The sequence below is a fragment of the Macaca mulatta genome, chromosome 7 (genome assembly GCF_049350105.2).
Source record: "Macaca mulatta isolate MMU2019108-1 chromosome 7, T2T-MMU8v2.0, whole genome shotgun sequence".
In the NCBI taxonomy this organism is placed as follows: Eukaryota; Metazoa; Chordata; class Mammalia; order Primates; family Cercopithecidae; genus Macaca; species Macaca mulatta.
The window spans coordinates 37,842,339-37,860,844 of NC_133412.1; the positions used below are offsets into that span (position 1 = coordinate 37,842,339).

Below are 18,506 nucleotides of genomic sequence, written 5' to 3' on the forward strand. Positions count from 1 at the left end.
AGGTGGAGTCTTGCTCTGTCGCCAGGCTGGAGTGCTGTGGTGCGATCTTGGTTCACTGCCACCTCTGCCTCCCAGGTCCAAGTGATTCTTCTGCCTCAGCCTGCCGAGCAGCTGTGACTACAGGCGCGTGCCACCAGCCTGGCTAAATTTTGCATTTTTACTAGAGACAGGGTTTCACCATGTTGGTCAGGCTGGTCTCTAACTCCTGACCTCGTGATTTGCCCATCTTGGCCTCCCAAAGTGCTAGGATTACAGGCGTGAGCCACCGCGCCCACCCAATATTTTTTTAAAAAGTCCCCGGCCAATAATTTTTTAAGAAGTGCTACACTGGCCAGGCACAGTGGCTCACGCCTGTGATCCCAGCACTTTGGAAGCCCGAGGTAGGTGGATCATGAGTTCGAGACCAGCCTGACCAACATGGTGAAACCCTGTCTCTACTAAAAATACAAAACTTAGCCGGGTGTGGTGGCACACATCTGTAGTCCCAGCTACTCGAGAGGCTGAGGCAGGAGAATCGCTTGGACCTGGAAGGCAGAGGTTACAGTGAGCCAAGATCGTGCCACTGCACTCCAGCCTGGCGACAGAGTGAGACTGTGTCTTAAAAAAAAGAAAAAAAAGCCGGGAATGGTGGCTCACGCCTGTAATCCCAGCACTTTGGGAGGCCGAGGTGGGTGGATCACCTGAGGTCAGGAGTTAGAGACCAGCCTCAAAATGGAGAAACCCAGTCTCTACTAAAAATACAAAATTAGCCAGGTGTGTTGGTGCAAGTCTGTAATCCCAGCTACTTGGGAGGATGAGGCAGGAGAATTGCTTGAACCTGAGAGGTGGAGGTTGCAGTGAGCCGAGATCACGCCATTGCACTCCAGTCTGGGCAACAAAAGAGAAACTCCGTCACAAACCAAAAAAAAGTGCTGTACTATACACCAGTGCTTCCCACACTGTAATGTGCATACAGATCACCTGGGATCCTATAAAAATGCAGATTGATTTAGTAGGTCTGGGGCGTGCTTGGGATTCTGCAGTTCCAACAAAGTCGCAGGAGATGCCGTGCTGCTAGTCTGTGGATCTTACCGAGTCTCTCCTAGACCCTTCACTAGAGGCAACATGTAAGCTAGGAAACTATGTACAGCCCAATTCAATAACCAAGAAAAAAGAAGAAAAGGCAAATGTTCCATTAGAAGCTGAAGTTTTATTATAGGATAACAGTACATAAAGCACATCTAAAATTGATGTGTTCAATGCACTTTTAATAAAGGTAATGTAATATTAAAGGTACAGTTTCTAAGTACAATATAACAACATTCATATTAGAATGAAAATTGGAGTATTTAAAAGACAACATTAAATCTCTCTTTTTTGTACAGCTTGTATTTACAAAATGAATCAAAATATTTTTTTTTTTAAATTCAGGACTCAATAAAATAAACAGCTGGAAATAAGCAGACTACTGTAAGAGTGAATTGAAAAGAAAACCCAAGGTAAGTGGAAAGTTGGATGATCCTCTAATAAAGATCATTAGCAAAGTTTTAGTTCAGTACTAGTTTTAGGATTCCCATAAATGGCTTGCATTTTTAGTGTGGCAGAAAAGGAGTTTTTACATACTGTACACAAAACAGACCATATATTCATAGGTACAGTATTACTGTTTCCAAACTTGCATGTATATTTACAGAAGGCTAAGTTTGTTTACTCACACAGAGGTTTGTGAAATTTGTGTGCTTCATCCTCAAGACCTACACACAATTAGAATCAGCATTTCATGTGGTCTTTTTAAATGTGGCTTTAATACTTGGTTGTAGAAGAGAATGTTAACCATAAGGCTTGGCTTACTTTATAAATTTCACAAAACAACCCAGGAAAAAAGTTTTAATTGGGGCACACTTGTTATCATTTAACAATTGTCAAATGCTGACCTGTGCTAGCCATTGTGCAGACGCAAAGAGATACATACAATCTCTACCCTCAGGAAGCTTAGGATGCTAAATGGTGCTTTAAAAAAAAAAGGTTTCAATCTCTTTCCAAGCGAGGCAGTTAAGGAATGATGTGATTTATATTAAAAGAGATTTCTCCCTCAACTGTAGCCAATCCACTTTAAAAGGTTAACTACTAGCATTAGCTCTCATTAACCACACAATTGAATTTATAGTTAAGGTAACAGCAACTGTTCCACAAAAATGGAAAATGTCTAGAATTGTGGGTAAATATGCAGTGCATGGAAGCCAATAATCATGGCTTGAGAATTTATCACCTTCAATTACAAAAAGTGCAGTAAACAGAAACATTTGCTCTACATTTATAAATTGCTCAAAAATCTTTGCTAAAGATCTTACAAATTCAGTAATATTACAGAACAATTCTAATCAATATTTAATAAGGTTAACTACATCCTTAGTTAGATATTTGATAAACTTTGCTTTTTAATAATGCCAATAGATCTTGGGAGAATGCGTAGAAAGGCTTAATTAAGCTCATTATTAAATAACTTTAAAAATGAAGGTCCTTCACTCAGTTCATGGAACTGGTTGAGGTTATATTGAAACAGAACATCCCGTGTCGAATTTGCTTTATGGCCCATGTTCTGGCAGAGGACGTCTCCATCCTTCTCATGACTCAGGTAGGAGGGGAAAGGTTTATTCTGCCATCAAGCCATCTAGGATATTTTATATAAATGCCTATTATCTATAATAGGAGCTAAGAATACAACTCTGTTAGGTGCCCATAATATAATTCCTTAATAAGAAAAAAAAGTATATTACTCCATTAAACAAGTTTCTTTAGGATCTTGAAGGCCTGGCAAATTATTTTTCAGCTTAGGAGATATGCTATAAAGCCAAGTAGCAAACATAAAGTAAATGCCAATAAGTTTCCATATAGCCATATTTATAAACAAATTCACCCTATAGATGTCAAATATCCATACTAAGGAAGTAATTTTATCCTAATTAAATACACTCTAGAATAATTTATATAACGATATTATGTATTTAAAGAGAAAAGCATGTCCCAAATCCAGCACTCTGATACAGCTGCCAGTTGGGCATAGGTAGATATATATATATATGTATATATATACAAATATATAGTTATACTCAGTGAAATTAACAAGACCCAAAGGTGGTATTGTCTAGGAATAAAAGGGATATTTTTTGTTCACAAAAGTAACTTGTCTAGCACCACACATCAGAAAAACACAAAAATAGCACACTCTAGTTCTAAACAGCTATGTCTAAAATAGATTATATAGTAAAACTGGTATTATACAGCATATTGTGGATTTGATAAACAGATAAATATTTGCACTGAGTAGGCTGTTTATAATATAACATTTTCTTATCTATACAGAATGAAAGCCAAAAAGTTAACTGTATAGAGATGTGCAGAACAACATTAAATATTATGACTCAAAAGCAGGGACAGGTAAATTTGAAAGAAGAGTAAGAGAGAAAATGTTTACAGGCCATTACAAGTTCTTAAGTTAATAGTAAATAAGGAATCGATTGCTCAAGTTGAAGAAAGCAGTAAACAAGAGATTGCATTTACATGCAGATGTCTAAAATTTGTATTTTTTAAGTCTATGCACAAAAGTCATTTGTTTTATTGCTTGACATTCAGTTATGGCTAGATTATTTAACCTATTTTTTTTGTACTTTGGAAACAAGAATATTGTTAAAGGTGCCATAAAAATGGACAACATTGAAAACGGTTTGCAAATAAACCACCTAACACTGCAGTTCTTTATACATATTAAAAGCCTTGTCTGGGGTTTGTCATATGTTAAATATTATTTAAACTGGGAAAATATGTTGTAGCTTGAAGCCTCCCATTGGCCCAAACATCCAATACAAAAACACATCTCCACAAAAGGAGCAGGCAGACAATACAGGTACATTTATAGAAGCAGCCAGCTAATGTCCTAATGTTTAAAAATTTACCACTGTTTAATATGAGATTTCAGACTGTGTGGATAACAAGAGAATTTTGGATTCAGGAAGATGTATACAGTACATATGGAATTTCTTTTTTTTTGTGAAATCATTTTCACTATATTGCTGAAGAATTATCTGCATTTACATATGCAATCTGTTCAGTGACAAGTTCCTAGAAATAGTATTCATCCACATTAAAGTAATAATGATGAAAAAGGAATCACACATGAACACTGGAGAGAATTTAGTTGTTCTTAGAGAACAACATAATGGCATGTGCAGCATGTCAAAGCTAATAGCAAGTTATCTTTCATTAGTTCTTAGAAGGATGAAAGAAAAAGAAGTGTGGTACTGCTAATGTGGCAAAGTACACTAAATGTAAACAGCAAACACAGATTTTCTAGGCATCTATTTAAAATATTCATATTCACTTTCTCAATATAAGACTCCATGTTATGTTGCATCACTGAAAAAAGGTTGTTTCTATTTGGATTGAATATTCTGTCATTCATTTATACATAAATGACTGAATGTATTTATTGCTCTAAGTTCTGAGGGTTTGGTTGAACGTGGAGATCCCCCCTGCCCATCTAGGATGGCTACTTGGTATGAAGTCAGGCTTCTGGATTCTTTTAAAAATTATTCTGAGAGCCTGACAACACTGATCTCACCTACACAGACAGACAGACAGATCCAGAAGTGAAACCAATTGCACTGTGGAGACATTGCTAGTCAGTCTTCTCATCTCTTAAAAATAAATAGCAAGAGGAAGGTCTCTATAATAAAATCTGATTGAACCTCTTTACTAATATTATATTTAGGTACAGAATAGAAGACCTGTATCATAGACTATTACCAATAGATCAAGATTTACTGTTGCAATTGCATTTCTGGGCACATTACTTGATCTATAATATAAAGTAGTTTTCATGGGGTTCTATATCATAACTTTATAAGAAGAGGCAATCACATGTTATGTAAAAATGTCAATAACGTGTGTGTGTATACACACATATACAAATACACACAGAGAGGAGAGATTTCTACCGGTTTCCATATTCTTTATTATCAAAAACAACATGGTAAAGGTATCCTTTTCATCTTATAGACATGGGAAGTTTTCCCAGATTACGTTCCTCTGTCATAGTAAGAAAATATATAAATCTTCTTGTGAATGTGTATCCCAAGATGGAAGAATCAGAGCCAACAATTACACTGAACTTCTTTGACTTTATGGAAAGTAATATGTGGAATATGATAACAAAAAAATATAACATGTAACACTAAATGTTGGCTCGAGGTGCTGCTGTCATACAGGCAGGTTTTGTTTTGTCCTTAAACATTAGCTCTTGTAATGCATCAGATATAAACTACACATGTAGAAGTAAGAATTGTTTTCCATGAAGGAATTTTTGGTTTGCTTCTAGAGGAGAACACATGAAAACAATAGTTAATTGCTGGTATTTTGTAGTTTATCTTTTACCTATATCACTATACTGATAGGCAGGTCTCTCCTCTTATTACTGGTTTTAAAAATTTTCATCCTTAATATGTAGAATTTGAAATAGATTTTAACATATGCTATATATATATTTATCATGAATATTTTAATTATTAGAGAAATGGTAACTGGAATATGCAAGGACTATACTTTGAATGATGCTCTTTGCTGGTACATTATCTATTAATTTATCTTTTGAACACACTGGCATAACTTTGCTTTGGAAGTTATTCAGTGTTTTGAAACACAAGACTGAAGAGCACATCAAGTTCTGAACTCAACAAAATGAGACGAGAGTAAAGAGTTTACACACACGCAGTTCTATATAGTTCACTTGTGCCTTGGAGGGATAGTATTATTATCATTATTATTAATAATAAAAAACACAATTTGTCCCAGTAGTACTGGCCACCCTGTTTTAAGAGTTTTAGGAGATCCCTGAGCACATTGTTTCTGACTCTTAACCCCAACTCCAAAATGATAGGGCTTCTATCGTTGATATCAAGATGGATTGTCATTCACAGTAAGTCAATTATAAGGTGCTTATTTACCCTTGTTTTTCACCAATCAGCACAAAGAACTGTCAGAAAATAACTTTTTATTATTATCTTAAAATAATAGCATTGGAAGGACATATGATTTAAACAATCAATGTTTGAAACAGTGGCTTTAGGATTATTATCTGGCTGCCCCTCAACAATAAGAAGTGATTCGATCGACATTCCTTAGCCAAAAACAAAAGGCGAAACAAAACAAAAAAAACCCAAAAAACAAAAAAACCCCAAAAAACTGTACAAATATGTATTTTTCCCTGAGGGATCAAGGTACACCCGCAAGTGCTCTATGTACATATTGCACTAGAGAGGAATGAAGAACATGTGCAAAAAAGCAACAATGAGAGAAGCTTACATACTACTTAAACCTTTTCATGAAAGATACTACTAGGTTTTGCATTTTGGAATGTCGGAATACAACAGCTAGCTATTCCTTAGTCTAAAACTAAAAACACACATTTCTACTATGGCACATTCAATGAAATAAAAAGTTTTCCAAAGACAGATAGACAAATTCCATCAAGAAAATAATACAAAGTTTGTTTGTTTGTATTTTTTTTTTTAGAAAATTACATTACTTTCTTTCTTTGTTTCACATTACAAAATCTTTTTTTCTTTACACAAATCACATTTTATTGCAGGAATATTTCAAGTGCCATCAAATATTTATAGAAGGGTTAAAAAAATAGAAGTCTCTCTAAAGTGGTCCAGACAAGGCTTTGTATAGAATAAATCTTTTTTTTTCCCCATCTTCTAGTTTTGATTTAAGTATTTTGAATACATTTTCTTTTCCATTGACACTTAGTAGCCTAGAAGCGGTCCAACGCACACACATCATACACATGCAAATCACACACACACACACACACACACACTCACACTCCTTCCTCACCTGACTCTCAGCCCACCCCCATATGCTCACAGATAACTGGGTATCCACACTATAAAGAACAACCAAACTTAGAAGCAGTGTCTTAAGTCACGTTTTTCTTAAGTTAGAAAGGGTGAATTAGGATGCTGAAGACTTTAAAAAAAAATCCATAGCTTTAATACAAATTAAGATGCTGAACACTTTTAAAAAAATCCATAGCTTTAACACAATTTGCAAACTGTCCAAAAAGCACTTTCATCTGTACTTTTGTTTGCATTGTGACCAAGGCCAGGTTTTTCACAATATAATAACCATTTGGACACCAGTGGAACAGAAGGTATTCAGGCTTTGTACAAAAGCCTTATTTGCCTTATGTAAAAAAAATTGTATAAAGGCATTATAGCAGCGGGGCTGACACTGATGTGGTTCTAATCCTTAAAATATTGGAGATTGAAATTTAGGAAACTTTAATTATAAGAACTATTTAGGATAATTGTTCTGATATCACCCATGTATTTTATAGGTCACATAGGTGTTTTTATAATAATGAAGAAAGGAAAATACAAAGTTTTTCACATCCTTTTCTGAGCTCCATATTTTTTTTTTTAAACTGAATTTATTGTTTAACATCAGATCCCAACTTCGATGCATCGATCCAAAGAGTAGTCAGTTGTTTTCTTGTTTCACGGAGCATGTCTCTGTCTACTATTCCATTCCACTATGTCAATCAGTGGACTGGGCTCTTAAGCTCCACCCCTGCTTTCCTTTCAGAAACACCTGGGAAGAAGCATCATATTACCTATCTTGGTTTACCATAAAAGCAATGTCACCATGGCATGACTATTACCGAGGTTAGAGCATGAGTTTGTTTGTTTGTAGCTACATGCAGAATCCTTTCTGGGAAAAGGAATTTCTTTTAAGTTCAACATTATGTTCTCTCTCACCCTTAGAGAAATTTAATTAGCTTTTATTATTTCACAAATGGACACTGGAATTAGGTTTAGTTGCTCTTTAATGCGCTAGCACCTGAGGCTGGTCATATTCAGAAAGCTTTGGTTAAAAAGAAGTTAATATACTTTAATAAAACCATCCCCAAATTTAGTGAATCTGAATGACAACAAAACAAAACCAAAACCAAAAAACCAAAAAAACAAAACTCAAACAAAAACAAAACACCATTTCCCCTCAAAGGAGAAATAATAGAAAAAAAAAATGGATGAATAAATAACTGAACTAAGCTTGGTACTCTTTTTAGAGTATAAATACTATTGATCTTTAAAGGAACTATGCTTACTTAAATTAAAGATTTGGTTTAACCCTTCTTGCCCCAATATAAATACTATATGCTGACAGTTAGCATCTCTCTATAAACACATAAAATTTTACATGCCTGTAATAAATTTAAAGGAATATTACTCTTATCTTCTATTTATGGTTAAACTCTTACTATGTTTTTGAAAAAAAAGTTGGATGTTATTTAGGCTTCATACACACATCTGTGTGAATAATACCTTCCCCTTTTCCAAGTCCCTCAGGAAACAAGTCAGAAAAGTCAGTGGAGTTAGAAACAGAGTGAAGTGCTCTGGGAAGCCCATGCTGGTAACCCAGCATGACGTGAAGAGCTGCAGTTCCTGTAGAAGATTCCACAGGGACCCCAATGGCAGAGGAGACTATTTCTCAGACATAAAGGGCTGTGTGGAAACTCCTACCTTAACACCCATCGGAGATGTTCCCTTTTCTGTACAAAATGGTCTTTGACCAGTAGTTTGAATCCCACCCCTAGTGCGACTAAAATCATCGTCTAAATGCCTACATTCCCAAAAGGTCACTTGTTTTTAAAATATGCACACCTGTTTATCAGGCTGTTTCTTTCCCCTTCCCCTACTAGGGATTATTAAAAAAAAAAAAAAAAAAACCATGAAATTAAACAAAAACAACTCAGTATTTCTCACCTGAACACACAAGCCAAATAATCTTCTAAATATTTAATAAAATAAATTACAGTCCACAGTTTCCTAGTGAAGATAAATACAAGAGTAAATGTTTGCAGCTAGCATCAACTTCACTTTAAAGGCTTAAAGTATTTAATATTTAAATAAGAGAAACTGGTTCAATGTTGTATGCTTCCCTCACCCTCCTATCCATCGTTTTTCAAATATGAAGAGCAACATATAGCATGTATTGACAACAAATCTAGAATCAGTTCACTTTGAGATAAACTCACAGGGTTCCTAGATTATACCAAGAACATTTAAACATTCACAGAGTAAATGCTTCATGTCCTCACATGGGGAGTGTGCGTTTGCTCGAGATATAATCTTTGGGTCCTTCTTATAATAAAAGCTAGATTCCAATAAATATTCTGGTTATTGATTTGTTCTCAAAGCATAAGAATTCCAAGTTGAGACCGAGTCCATATTTAACTACTGAATTGTGTAAAATGAGCTTCCCCTCCCTTGCCTCCATGAGGTGGCATTTTAAAAAGCTTTAAAAACAAAACAAAACAAAAAAAGAGCATGATGGTATACGTCCACCGCGCCAATCATTCATTCAACTTTGTATGAAGCATAAACACATCTATCCTTAAACTTAACAAAAAGCAAAGTATAATTTAGGGAGAGTTCCGTTTCTCATTCCAAATTCACATGTTTAAAAAAAAAAATCCAACGTGGTGATTTCTAGATATGACCAGCCAGTCTTTTAAAAGTAATTTTGTAAACAGCAGCATAAATACCTCCCGACGTACCTTCCAAGCCTTCTCAGTTAAACTTGTGTTTCTGGTGCACATGCGACACGACAGTGAACACGCTAGCATTTAATTTAAAGAAAAAGGTGCAAAATGAAAGTGCCTTATCAATTCAACAGGAAAAGCTACACCAGTAACTACATTTTATATTACTTAAAACAATATATAAACAATATCTCTTTTAGCTATATATAGTCTTCATGCCCATTTACCCTGTAATATATTATAATGCTATTGTTGCTACTGCTATGGACCCTTTTCATGCCATCCTGCGGACTGGCAATAATCGGTGAAAAAATAAAAACTTCCTTCATGAAACAAAGAGCCAGTTGTGCAAAGTAATGCCGCAACCTCCGCTATGCACACCAGTCACCGATTATTGCTGGACTCTCTGTTGTTACTGACAGATTGCTGACTCTGTAGAAAGTCTGTGGGCAGTGAGCTACAAGAAAAGGAAATCCTCCAACTTTAGTACCCTCCTTCTGTTGTAAACAGAGGTCAACGATCAAGAAGTCAAGACAGAAAAAGGGTCCATATCTGTAGGCATAATGGAAATCATATGCATGAGAAAAACAAGTTCAACTTTTATTTGTTTTCATTGTTTCCCCTCCTTTGCCTGACCCCGATCACCAAAAGATGTGCAGTGTGTGGCGCTCCAGGTCTGTGCAGGGCCATATAAAGTGTCTCGGTTAATTTTTTTGTTTGTTTTTCATGTTTGTACTTCAGACATTCTAGAAGTGCTTAGGTGATAACATTTACCCATCAATTTGCATTGCTGGCTCAAATTCTGAAGTGAACAACTCCTTGTATAATGGAGGAAAATGAAGTCGCACAATGTCTGGGTATATTGCTTTAAATGCCATTAGCTTTTCTGTATGTCGTCCACATAAGGCTCTTAATGTAGACACCTTGCATATTAACTGTAAGTGGAAGAAAGGACACACTGTCAGGCAAGAACAGGTATAAAAATCAGAGATCAGGGAATCTGAATGATCTTTATGACATTGTTTATAATGGTGAAACACCCTTAAAGCAACTTAAACATCTTGTAGCAGAGGATTGGTAAAAATAAATGATGGCTGGGCGCGGTGGCTCACGCCTGTAATTCTAGCATTTTTGGAGGCTGAGGCAGGTGGATTGCCTGAGCTCAGGAGTTCGAGACTAGCCTGGGCAACACGGCAAAACTCCGTCTCTACTGAAAAAAAAATTAGCCAGGCATGGCAGTGTGCGCCTGTAATCCCAGCTACTCAGGAGGCTGAGGCAGGAGAATTGCTAGAACCTGGGAGGTAGAAGTTTCAGTGAGCCAAGATCGCGCCACTGCACTCCAGCTTGGGTGACAGAGTGAGACTCTGTCTCTTAAAATAAATAAATAAATAAATAAATAAATGATAATATAGTCATGTCATAGAATGCCAACTATACATTAAATATAATTTTCAAGATGAATAATTTAATAACTAGAAAAGATGTTCATAAGCAAAAGTTGGCACAGCTTGTCAGCGGCAGACTCGTACAGAACCCAAGGCTCTTGACTTCTCCTTCTACTCCAAGATGCCTTCTCTCTACTTCCTGGAACCCTGCCCTCTACCACTGTGCAAAAAGAAGATGTCTGGTGATAGAGAAGTGGGTGAGGGGCAGTGGTGGGTGGGTAGTGAGGGCACTGCAACCAGAGATGATGGCATACTCTACACATTTTATGCAGAACTGGCACTAGTCAACTCCGATAACTACAAGTTTCTTTTCGATAAGAAGTTTTGCCTGTAATAAAGCAATGCTGGGTCTGAGCAAAATAATCGAGTCAGAAGACCTGGATGGAGGGCCCAGCATTGACCATTTATCAGCTAAGGATAATGACACAATTTGCAAAATTACTTTCAGATTCCACAGCACCTCACAAAGGCAAAATGCTTATTATTTTAACCCAGAATAACCTTCTCTAGGAAATGTTTTCACCAGATCTTGTCTACATGTTAAGTGCTGTTTATAATCAGAGATCATAATGGTACCGTTGCATTTGGGCAAAAAGATGGAGAAGAGAGTGAAGCTCCTGACAGGGCGCTTCCCTTCCACTTCTCATTCCTGCCCCATGTCCTCATTTAACAGGTGCAAAATCAAAAGCAAAACAGCAATTAATCCCCAGTTACCCTTTTCTGACCTAACAGGTGCGAAATCAAAAGCAAAAACAGCAATTAACCCCCAGTTATCCCTTTCTGATCTAACATAACTATAAAGGAGAAAAAAAAAAGCAAACAAATAAACAAGAAAACAAAACCAAAAACCTCTCACATCATCTCACACAATAAAATACATAAAATAAGAAAGAACAGGGCTGATTTTTCTAAGACCAAATACATACTACTAGCAGTGGCACTGATGGATATTAGCACATTTAAAAAAATGGCATTACAATCATATTTTTATTGTGAAAGATAATGATAGGTAAAAATGCAACCTTATGCTTTGAATACAGAGTAGTGATGGGAAATTGACAAAAATGCAAAAGTCATTTACTGTTGATGACTAATGAATTTAATGGAAGTGGAACTAATATTAGTATATATGGTCATTCTGATTAAGTCTTTTAGTCCTTTATAACTTCTTTCTAAATTCAAAGATTATAGGCTGGGCACAGTGGTTCACTCCTATAATCTCAGCTCTATGGGAGGTGGAGGAGGGAAGACTGCTTGAGGCCAGGAGTTCGAGACCAGCCTGGGCAACATAGCGAGATACATAGCGAGATACCAATTTCTACAAAAAATAATAAATAAATTAACCAAGTGTGGTAGCACATACACCTGTAGTCTCAACTACTCAGGAGACTGAGACAGAAGGATCTTTTGAGCCCAGAAGTTCAGGGTTGCATAGAGCTATGATTGTGCCACTTCACTCCTGCCTGGGAGACAGAGTGAGACCCTATCTCTAAAAAATAAATAAATTCAAAGATTACTTTTCTAATTTATGTCAGTGCAGAATATTAACTCTGCTTTATGCCCAACTTTGATGGAAGAGAATTTCTAGAATGTAACTTTTTTTCCTATATTGCCTTATTGTTGCAGGACACTTTGTAATCAATGATAATAAGTATAATTTAGACTGAATAATGAGTTTTGGCTCAACAGAATTTTACTGAAATGGAAATTTATTTCTTTTTGGTAGCCTGTTGCTTTCTGATACTTTTGGGAATTGGTCGTATGACTTACATGACCATACTGGCAGCATGATTTGTGCCAAGGGATAGTTCAGGCCATGCCAACCAGAAGCCTTCGGCACTCACCTTTGTTAGTATTCCATCTTCTCGGTGATTCTTCTGTAGGACGTGTTGAAGAGCTAGCTGAATTTTCTGTTGCAGTTTTTCAATTTTTACCTTTTCTTGCAGCCATGAGCGATCTAAACATAAAAAAATGATATTCTTTAGCATTCCTCCGACATGGTGTCAAGATCCCCCTTCTCCGGATGCTTTTGATACAGATAATTATATCACAATGAATATTTACAGACTCAGAGGTCAGTTTCACTCCTCTTTCAAAATTTCTCCTAATGGAATGAAAAGTGATCTAAGGAAGTTACAAAACAGGGTGTTAAACCTTTCCATTTTACCAATACATAAAGGAAGGATCCTTCCCTTCCAAAGGATAAACAATTAAATATGAGGCCATACTCATATGAATGCAAATGAAACCATCATGGCCCCTCGGGACGTTCTAATAATTATACTTCGGACTGAAATATTCATTATCAATCCTGCTAGCTTTTCTGAAAAATACGAAAGTTTTCTAGTAATCTTTGTCAACTAAAATTGTCAATAGAATTCCAAGTGACAGGCCGGGCACGGTGGCTCTCGCCTGTAATCCCAGCACTTTGGGAGGCCGAAACGGGCGGATCACAAGGTCAGGAGATCGAGACCGTCCTGGCTAACACTGTGAAACCCCATCTCTACTAAAAATACAAAAATTAGCCTGGCATGGTGGCGGGCGCCTGTAGTCCCAGCTACACGGGAGTCTGAAACATGAGAATGGCGTGAACCCAGGAGGCGGAGCTTGCAGTGAGTGGAGATCGCGCCACTGCACTCCAGCCTGGGTGACAGAGCGAGACTCTGTCTCAAAAAAAAAAAAAAAAAAAAAAAAAAAGAATTCCAAGTGACTTAAGGGTCGTTAATTTTGGATACAGTTTTTATGTGTAAGTCTTCCAAATAGAAGGTAGTAACTTAGCAAAGTGATGATCTCCAAACATGCAGTACTGGTTGAAAACACAGATTAAATTCAGATAATCTAGTGGATGACATCCAAATGGATTTTAACGAAAAATAGGATGTCTTAAAAATCACGTTATCCTGGAGACTGGTGTTAAGAAAGGCAACCCTATTCTACTACAGCATTTCTCTTGGTATCAGGAGGTTAATTCTGGACTGGATTTTATTCAATTCTCATTTCTTTACATTTTATCTGAAAGGCATGAGGTTTTCTTAATATATATTTGTGTTGGGGGGTGGAGAAGAGAAGAGAGGGTGTTATTTGAAGACTTAAAATCCAATTTAATAAGGGTGGAGACCTCTCTTAGTAGCTCCCAAATATTTTACAGCTATTAAACGTATGGGCCTTGTAAAAATTCTTTATCTCAGACAATTCTAAAACCATTTTTATTTGGTTATCTTACCTGCTGACATCAGTACGAATGCAGAAAATAATGCAATTTCATCTTCAGTCAGGTGCATAGAACATAAACTCTTTCCAAATTCAAACACAAAGCTAATAAAGTCTTCACAACCTGCCAGAATGAAAATAAAGACAGCTTAGAAGTTTGGTTATTGTCTTAGGAGAAAAACCTAGGTCTTAGGTTTTCCTAAGGTTCTCCTAAGACCCATAGGAGGTCTTAGGAGAAAAACATGGGGAAGATGAAGAGAGATCTAGTGATTGAAGAGCAGAAGGAATAGTAGTAGCATTTCTACAGTTTAATAGTTTAAAATCTTAAAAGAAAAATCTGTTTAGCCATCACCACCACTGCCACCACTTCCATCACATCACCATTACCACCAACATCCTCATTCAAAATAATGAGACTGAACTTTTGTTGTGTGATTACTATGGCAAGTATTGCTCTAAGATATTTCTTGGGGTTTCTTCTTATTTTACGACAGCTCTATGAAGGAAGGATTATTATTATCCCAATTTTAGAGGTGAGGAAACTGAGACTTGGAAAGTAATGCACCTATGGTCACACAGGTAGAAAGTACAACCTAAGAAGCAAAGCTAGGCTGCCTGATTTCAGAGCCTACACTTTTAACCTATAGAGTCTAGTAGTCACATTCTAACTTATATGTTAAATTAACTCGTTTTTGTTTTCAACGCTATTTAATCTGAAACATTCTTAAAAATGTTAACAAATGACACATTATGATAGTAAAACTATTATAACTATTTACCAACCTGAAAACACAGAATGTGAAAGTCCCCTAAAATAATAATCCATTTTCCAAAAGACTGGTTAAGTCTGGTGTCTATTCCTTCAGATTTGCATATTTTACATACAAATGTATATATTTAAATGACAATGTGCTACATGACAGTTCATTATATATATCTTCTGTCATGTAACTTTTTAAAAAATCACTCATTTTAGATACTTATCCATTCTTCTTAATAACTATATTCATTTTATTTAAATTATAGAAATCCAAAATTTATTATTATTAATTATTTTGAGACAGAGTCTCACTTTGTCACCCAGGCTGGGGTGCAGTGGCACGATCTCGGCTCACTTAAATCTCCACCTCCCGGTTTCAAGTGATTCTCTTGCCTCAGCCTCCTGAGTAGCTGGGACTGCAGGCACGCACCACCATGCCCAGCTAATTTTTGAATTTTTAGTAGAGATAGGGCTTTGCCATGTTGGCCAGGCTGGTCTCAAACTCCTAACCTCAGGTGATCTGCCTGCCTTGGCCTTCCAAAGTGCTGGGATTATAGGCATGAGTCACCACGCCTGGCCCCAAATTATTTATTTATAAATTATATGTCATGGTTTCACTTAGCTATAACTTTTCTTTCTTTGATATCTGCATGTCAGTCTCATTGATGGTTACTGTTTGAGGGGGATGGAAGGGCAAAGCTTCTGTCCTTTGCTTAATCTTATGTATCAACTCACATCCTAAAGGTTATCTGAATAATGTATCACCAGCAAATCTGGTTTCTTGAAATCTGGAAGGGGGCCGGGCGCGGTGGCTCAAGCCTATAATCCCAGCACTTTGGGAGGCCGAGACGGGCAGATCACGAGGTCAGGAGAGCGAGACCATCCTGGCTAACACAGTGAAACCCCATCTCTACTAAAAAATACAAAAAAAAAAAAAAAAAAAAAAACTAGCTGGGCAAGGTGGCAGGCACCTGTAGTCCCAACTACTCAGGAGGCTGAGGCAGGAGAATGGCGTGAACCTGGGAGGCGGAGCTTGCGGTGAGCTGAGATCCGGCCACTACACTCCAGCCTGGGCGACAGAGCAAGACTCCGTCTCAAGAAAAAAAAAAAAAAAATTTAGAAGGGAACTGGAAGGACACATAATATAAATCCCTTTGATTACCAACTAGATAAAATGAAACTCTAGATCTTTACATGTAATGTAGACAAAAAACTTTTGTCCTATATGACTTTTTTTTTCAGACGGAGTCTTGCTGTGTCGCCCAGAGTGGAGTACAGTGGCGCAATCTCGGCTCACTGCAAGCTCCACCTCCTGGGTTCACACCATTCTCCTGCCTCGGTCTCCTGAGTAGCTGGGACTACAGGCGCCCACCACCACACCTGGCTAATTTTTTGTATTTTTAGTAGAGATGGGGTTTCACCGTGGTCTCGATCTCCTGACCTCATGATCTGCCTGCCTCAGCCTCCCAAAGTGCTGGGATTACAGGCGTGAGCCACCGTGCCCAGCCGAGCTATATGACTTTTCTACAGTGACTAATTAGAAAGTAAAATAGGTATAAAATCCCTTAATTTTTGTTTCTGAATAACCAGTTTTCATTTTGTCCAAGCAGAGCTTTCACTCAACCCGTATCTTTTCCTATAGCCCTGATTTGAAGAAAAGACACCTTGATACCCCTTACCTAAGGATTTGAAGATGTCGGGGCTGGCATACTTCCCATCAAAGTACACGGTGTTGTTCTGAGAGTCAAAGGCACGGCACATTCTGATAAACACCACCTCTAGAGAACCTAAGCAGAGGCAGAAATGGTTCAGGTCATTTGGGTCATCTGATGTTAGTGAGTTTGTTTCTAAGGTGCTCATGTAGAGACTCCTTCTGAGATAGAATGGTGGGTGTCGTGTGCAGTTTAGCTAGCTGGTTCTCAGTCACATCAGCTGTCTATCCAAAAAGACAGAGTTTTCTGTAAAGACTGTTGTGCTGAAGCTAAGGCCTGTTTAACTGAAGTGAGGGTTGATTTATAAATTACTTCCTTAGCACTCTTCTACCTCGCAATGCTGAGTCTCAGAGTTGCTAGGAAAACATTTATTCACATGTACTAAACCAAGAATCAAAAACAAGTATATCTTTCTGAGTTCTACTTCCTTCTTCCTAACATCGTAAACTCGGAGGACTTGGAGTGTAGAAACAAAACACAGGTGATGGGAAAATTTGGGAATGCAGGTGACCTTCAAATTAATCTTTTCATCTAGAAGAGAAGTGAAGTGGGGGGGAATGTTTCCTGAATATATCTCAAAACCTTTCAGAAGAACTCCATTTCTGCTAAGAAAAACCTGAGCTATTATCATTGGAGAAAAACTGTTCCCGACACCTTCCTTACCAAGCATTTCTTTAATAAGCGGATGAAAGCAGGTTAGGAAGAGATCTCAAAATTCACTTGCAAAGCACATACCTGCTTTTAGAAGCACAATTTGATCATTTTGACACAGTTCCATAAATCCATCAATGCGTTTGGCAAACTCCACCACATACTGTATAGCTTCTGTAATTTTGATGGCACACAATTGCCACATCACCTCCCGCTGCTGTTAAAGAGGGAAACACATTAACATCCTCCAGGAAGATGTTAGGTTTTGTAGCAGAAGTTGAAGAGTTATGAAAGCAAAGCATGCCACTGCTTTAGCCCTGGGCCACGAAGAGTGGTAAAGTAGGATCTTCTTTTTTTTTTTTTTTTTTTGAGATGGAGTCTTGCTCTGTCACCCAGGCTGGAGTGCAGTGGCGTGATCTCAGCTCACTGCAACCTCTGCCTCCTGGGTTCAAGTGATTCTCCTGCCTCAGCCTCCTGAGTATCTGGGATTAGAGGCACATGCCACCACACCCAGCTAATTTCTATATTTTTAATAGAGACAGAGTTTTACCATGTTGGCCAGGCTGGTCTTGAACTCCTGACCTCAAGTGATCTGTCTGCCTGGACCTCCCAAAGTGCTGGGATTACAGGCATGAGCTACCGCGTCCAGCCTGGATCTTCTTTTAAGTAATTATTTTGCCTTGGAAAATTTAATACCACTTTACTTGGGGAAAGGGAGAAAAGGAGGAATCAACTGAATTTATTGTGCACCTACTATGAGCTAGGCACGGCATATTCTGATAAATACCACCTCTAGAGAACCTTTATGACATCCTTAATTCACTTTCGTAAGAATATTTTTCTGCCTGGGCACAAAACAAAACAAAACTGGCTGTCTCAAAACAAAACAAAACAAAAAACTAGTGGATATGGGAGCTAGGATTCAAATCCAAGCATCTCTGACTCTAAAATCCCATTTCATATACTTTGTTGCTTCTTACTGTTTTCTTGCTTCTCCTTTGTAGCTTTGGCTGCTGGCATTACCTGCTACCTCAAAGGCAAACAAAGTGATGTGTTGCTATTCCCCAACATGTCCTGTTAAATTCCTTTTATATTCGCACTCTCCAATTCAGTTACAGAATGATCTGGATGTGTTTTGTTGCCAA

The 18,506-nt window shown here is 37.4% G+C and overlaps 1 protein-coding gene and 1 long non-coding RNA gene across 3 annotated transcripts in view; one reads left to right on the forward strand and one right to left on the reverse strand.

Moving 5' to 3' along the window:
- Positions 1-18,506, forward strand: part of LOC144329909 (uncharacterized) — a 113,446-nt gene that overhangs the window by 8,393 nt on the left and 86,547 nt on the right. The window contains exon 2 of the long non-coding RNA XR_013395645.1: positions 1,411-1,478. This is a non-coding gene — a long non-coding RNA (uncharacterized LOC144329909). The remainder of the gene's footprint in view (positions 1-1,410; positions 1,479-18,506) is intronic.
- RORA (RAR related orphan receptor A) overlaps positions 1,170-18,506 on the reverse strand; it is a 744,325-nt gene continuing 726,988 nt past the window's right edge. For both annotated transcript variants that reach the window (XM_015142369.3, XM_001100971.5), the window contains 5 exons: positions 17,446-17,578; positions 16,678-16,785; positions 14,252-14,362; positions 12,873-12,985; positions 1,170-10,518 (listed from right to left, as the gene is read on the reverse strand). In XM_015142369.3, coding sequence (XP_014997855.2) covers positions 10,354-10,518; positions 12,873-12,985; positions 14,252-14,362; positions 16,678-16,785; positions 17,446-17,578 — 630 coding nt within the window. In that variant the 3' untranslated portion in view covers positions 1,170-10,353. The remainder of the gene's footprint in view (positions 10,519-12,872; positions 12,986-14,251; positions 14,363-16,677; positions 16,786-17,445; positions 17,579-18,506) is intronic.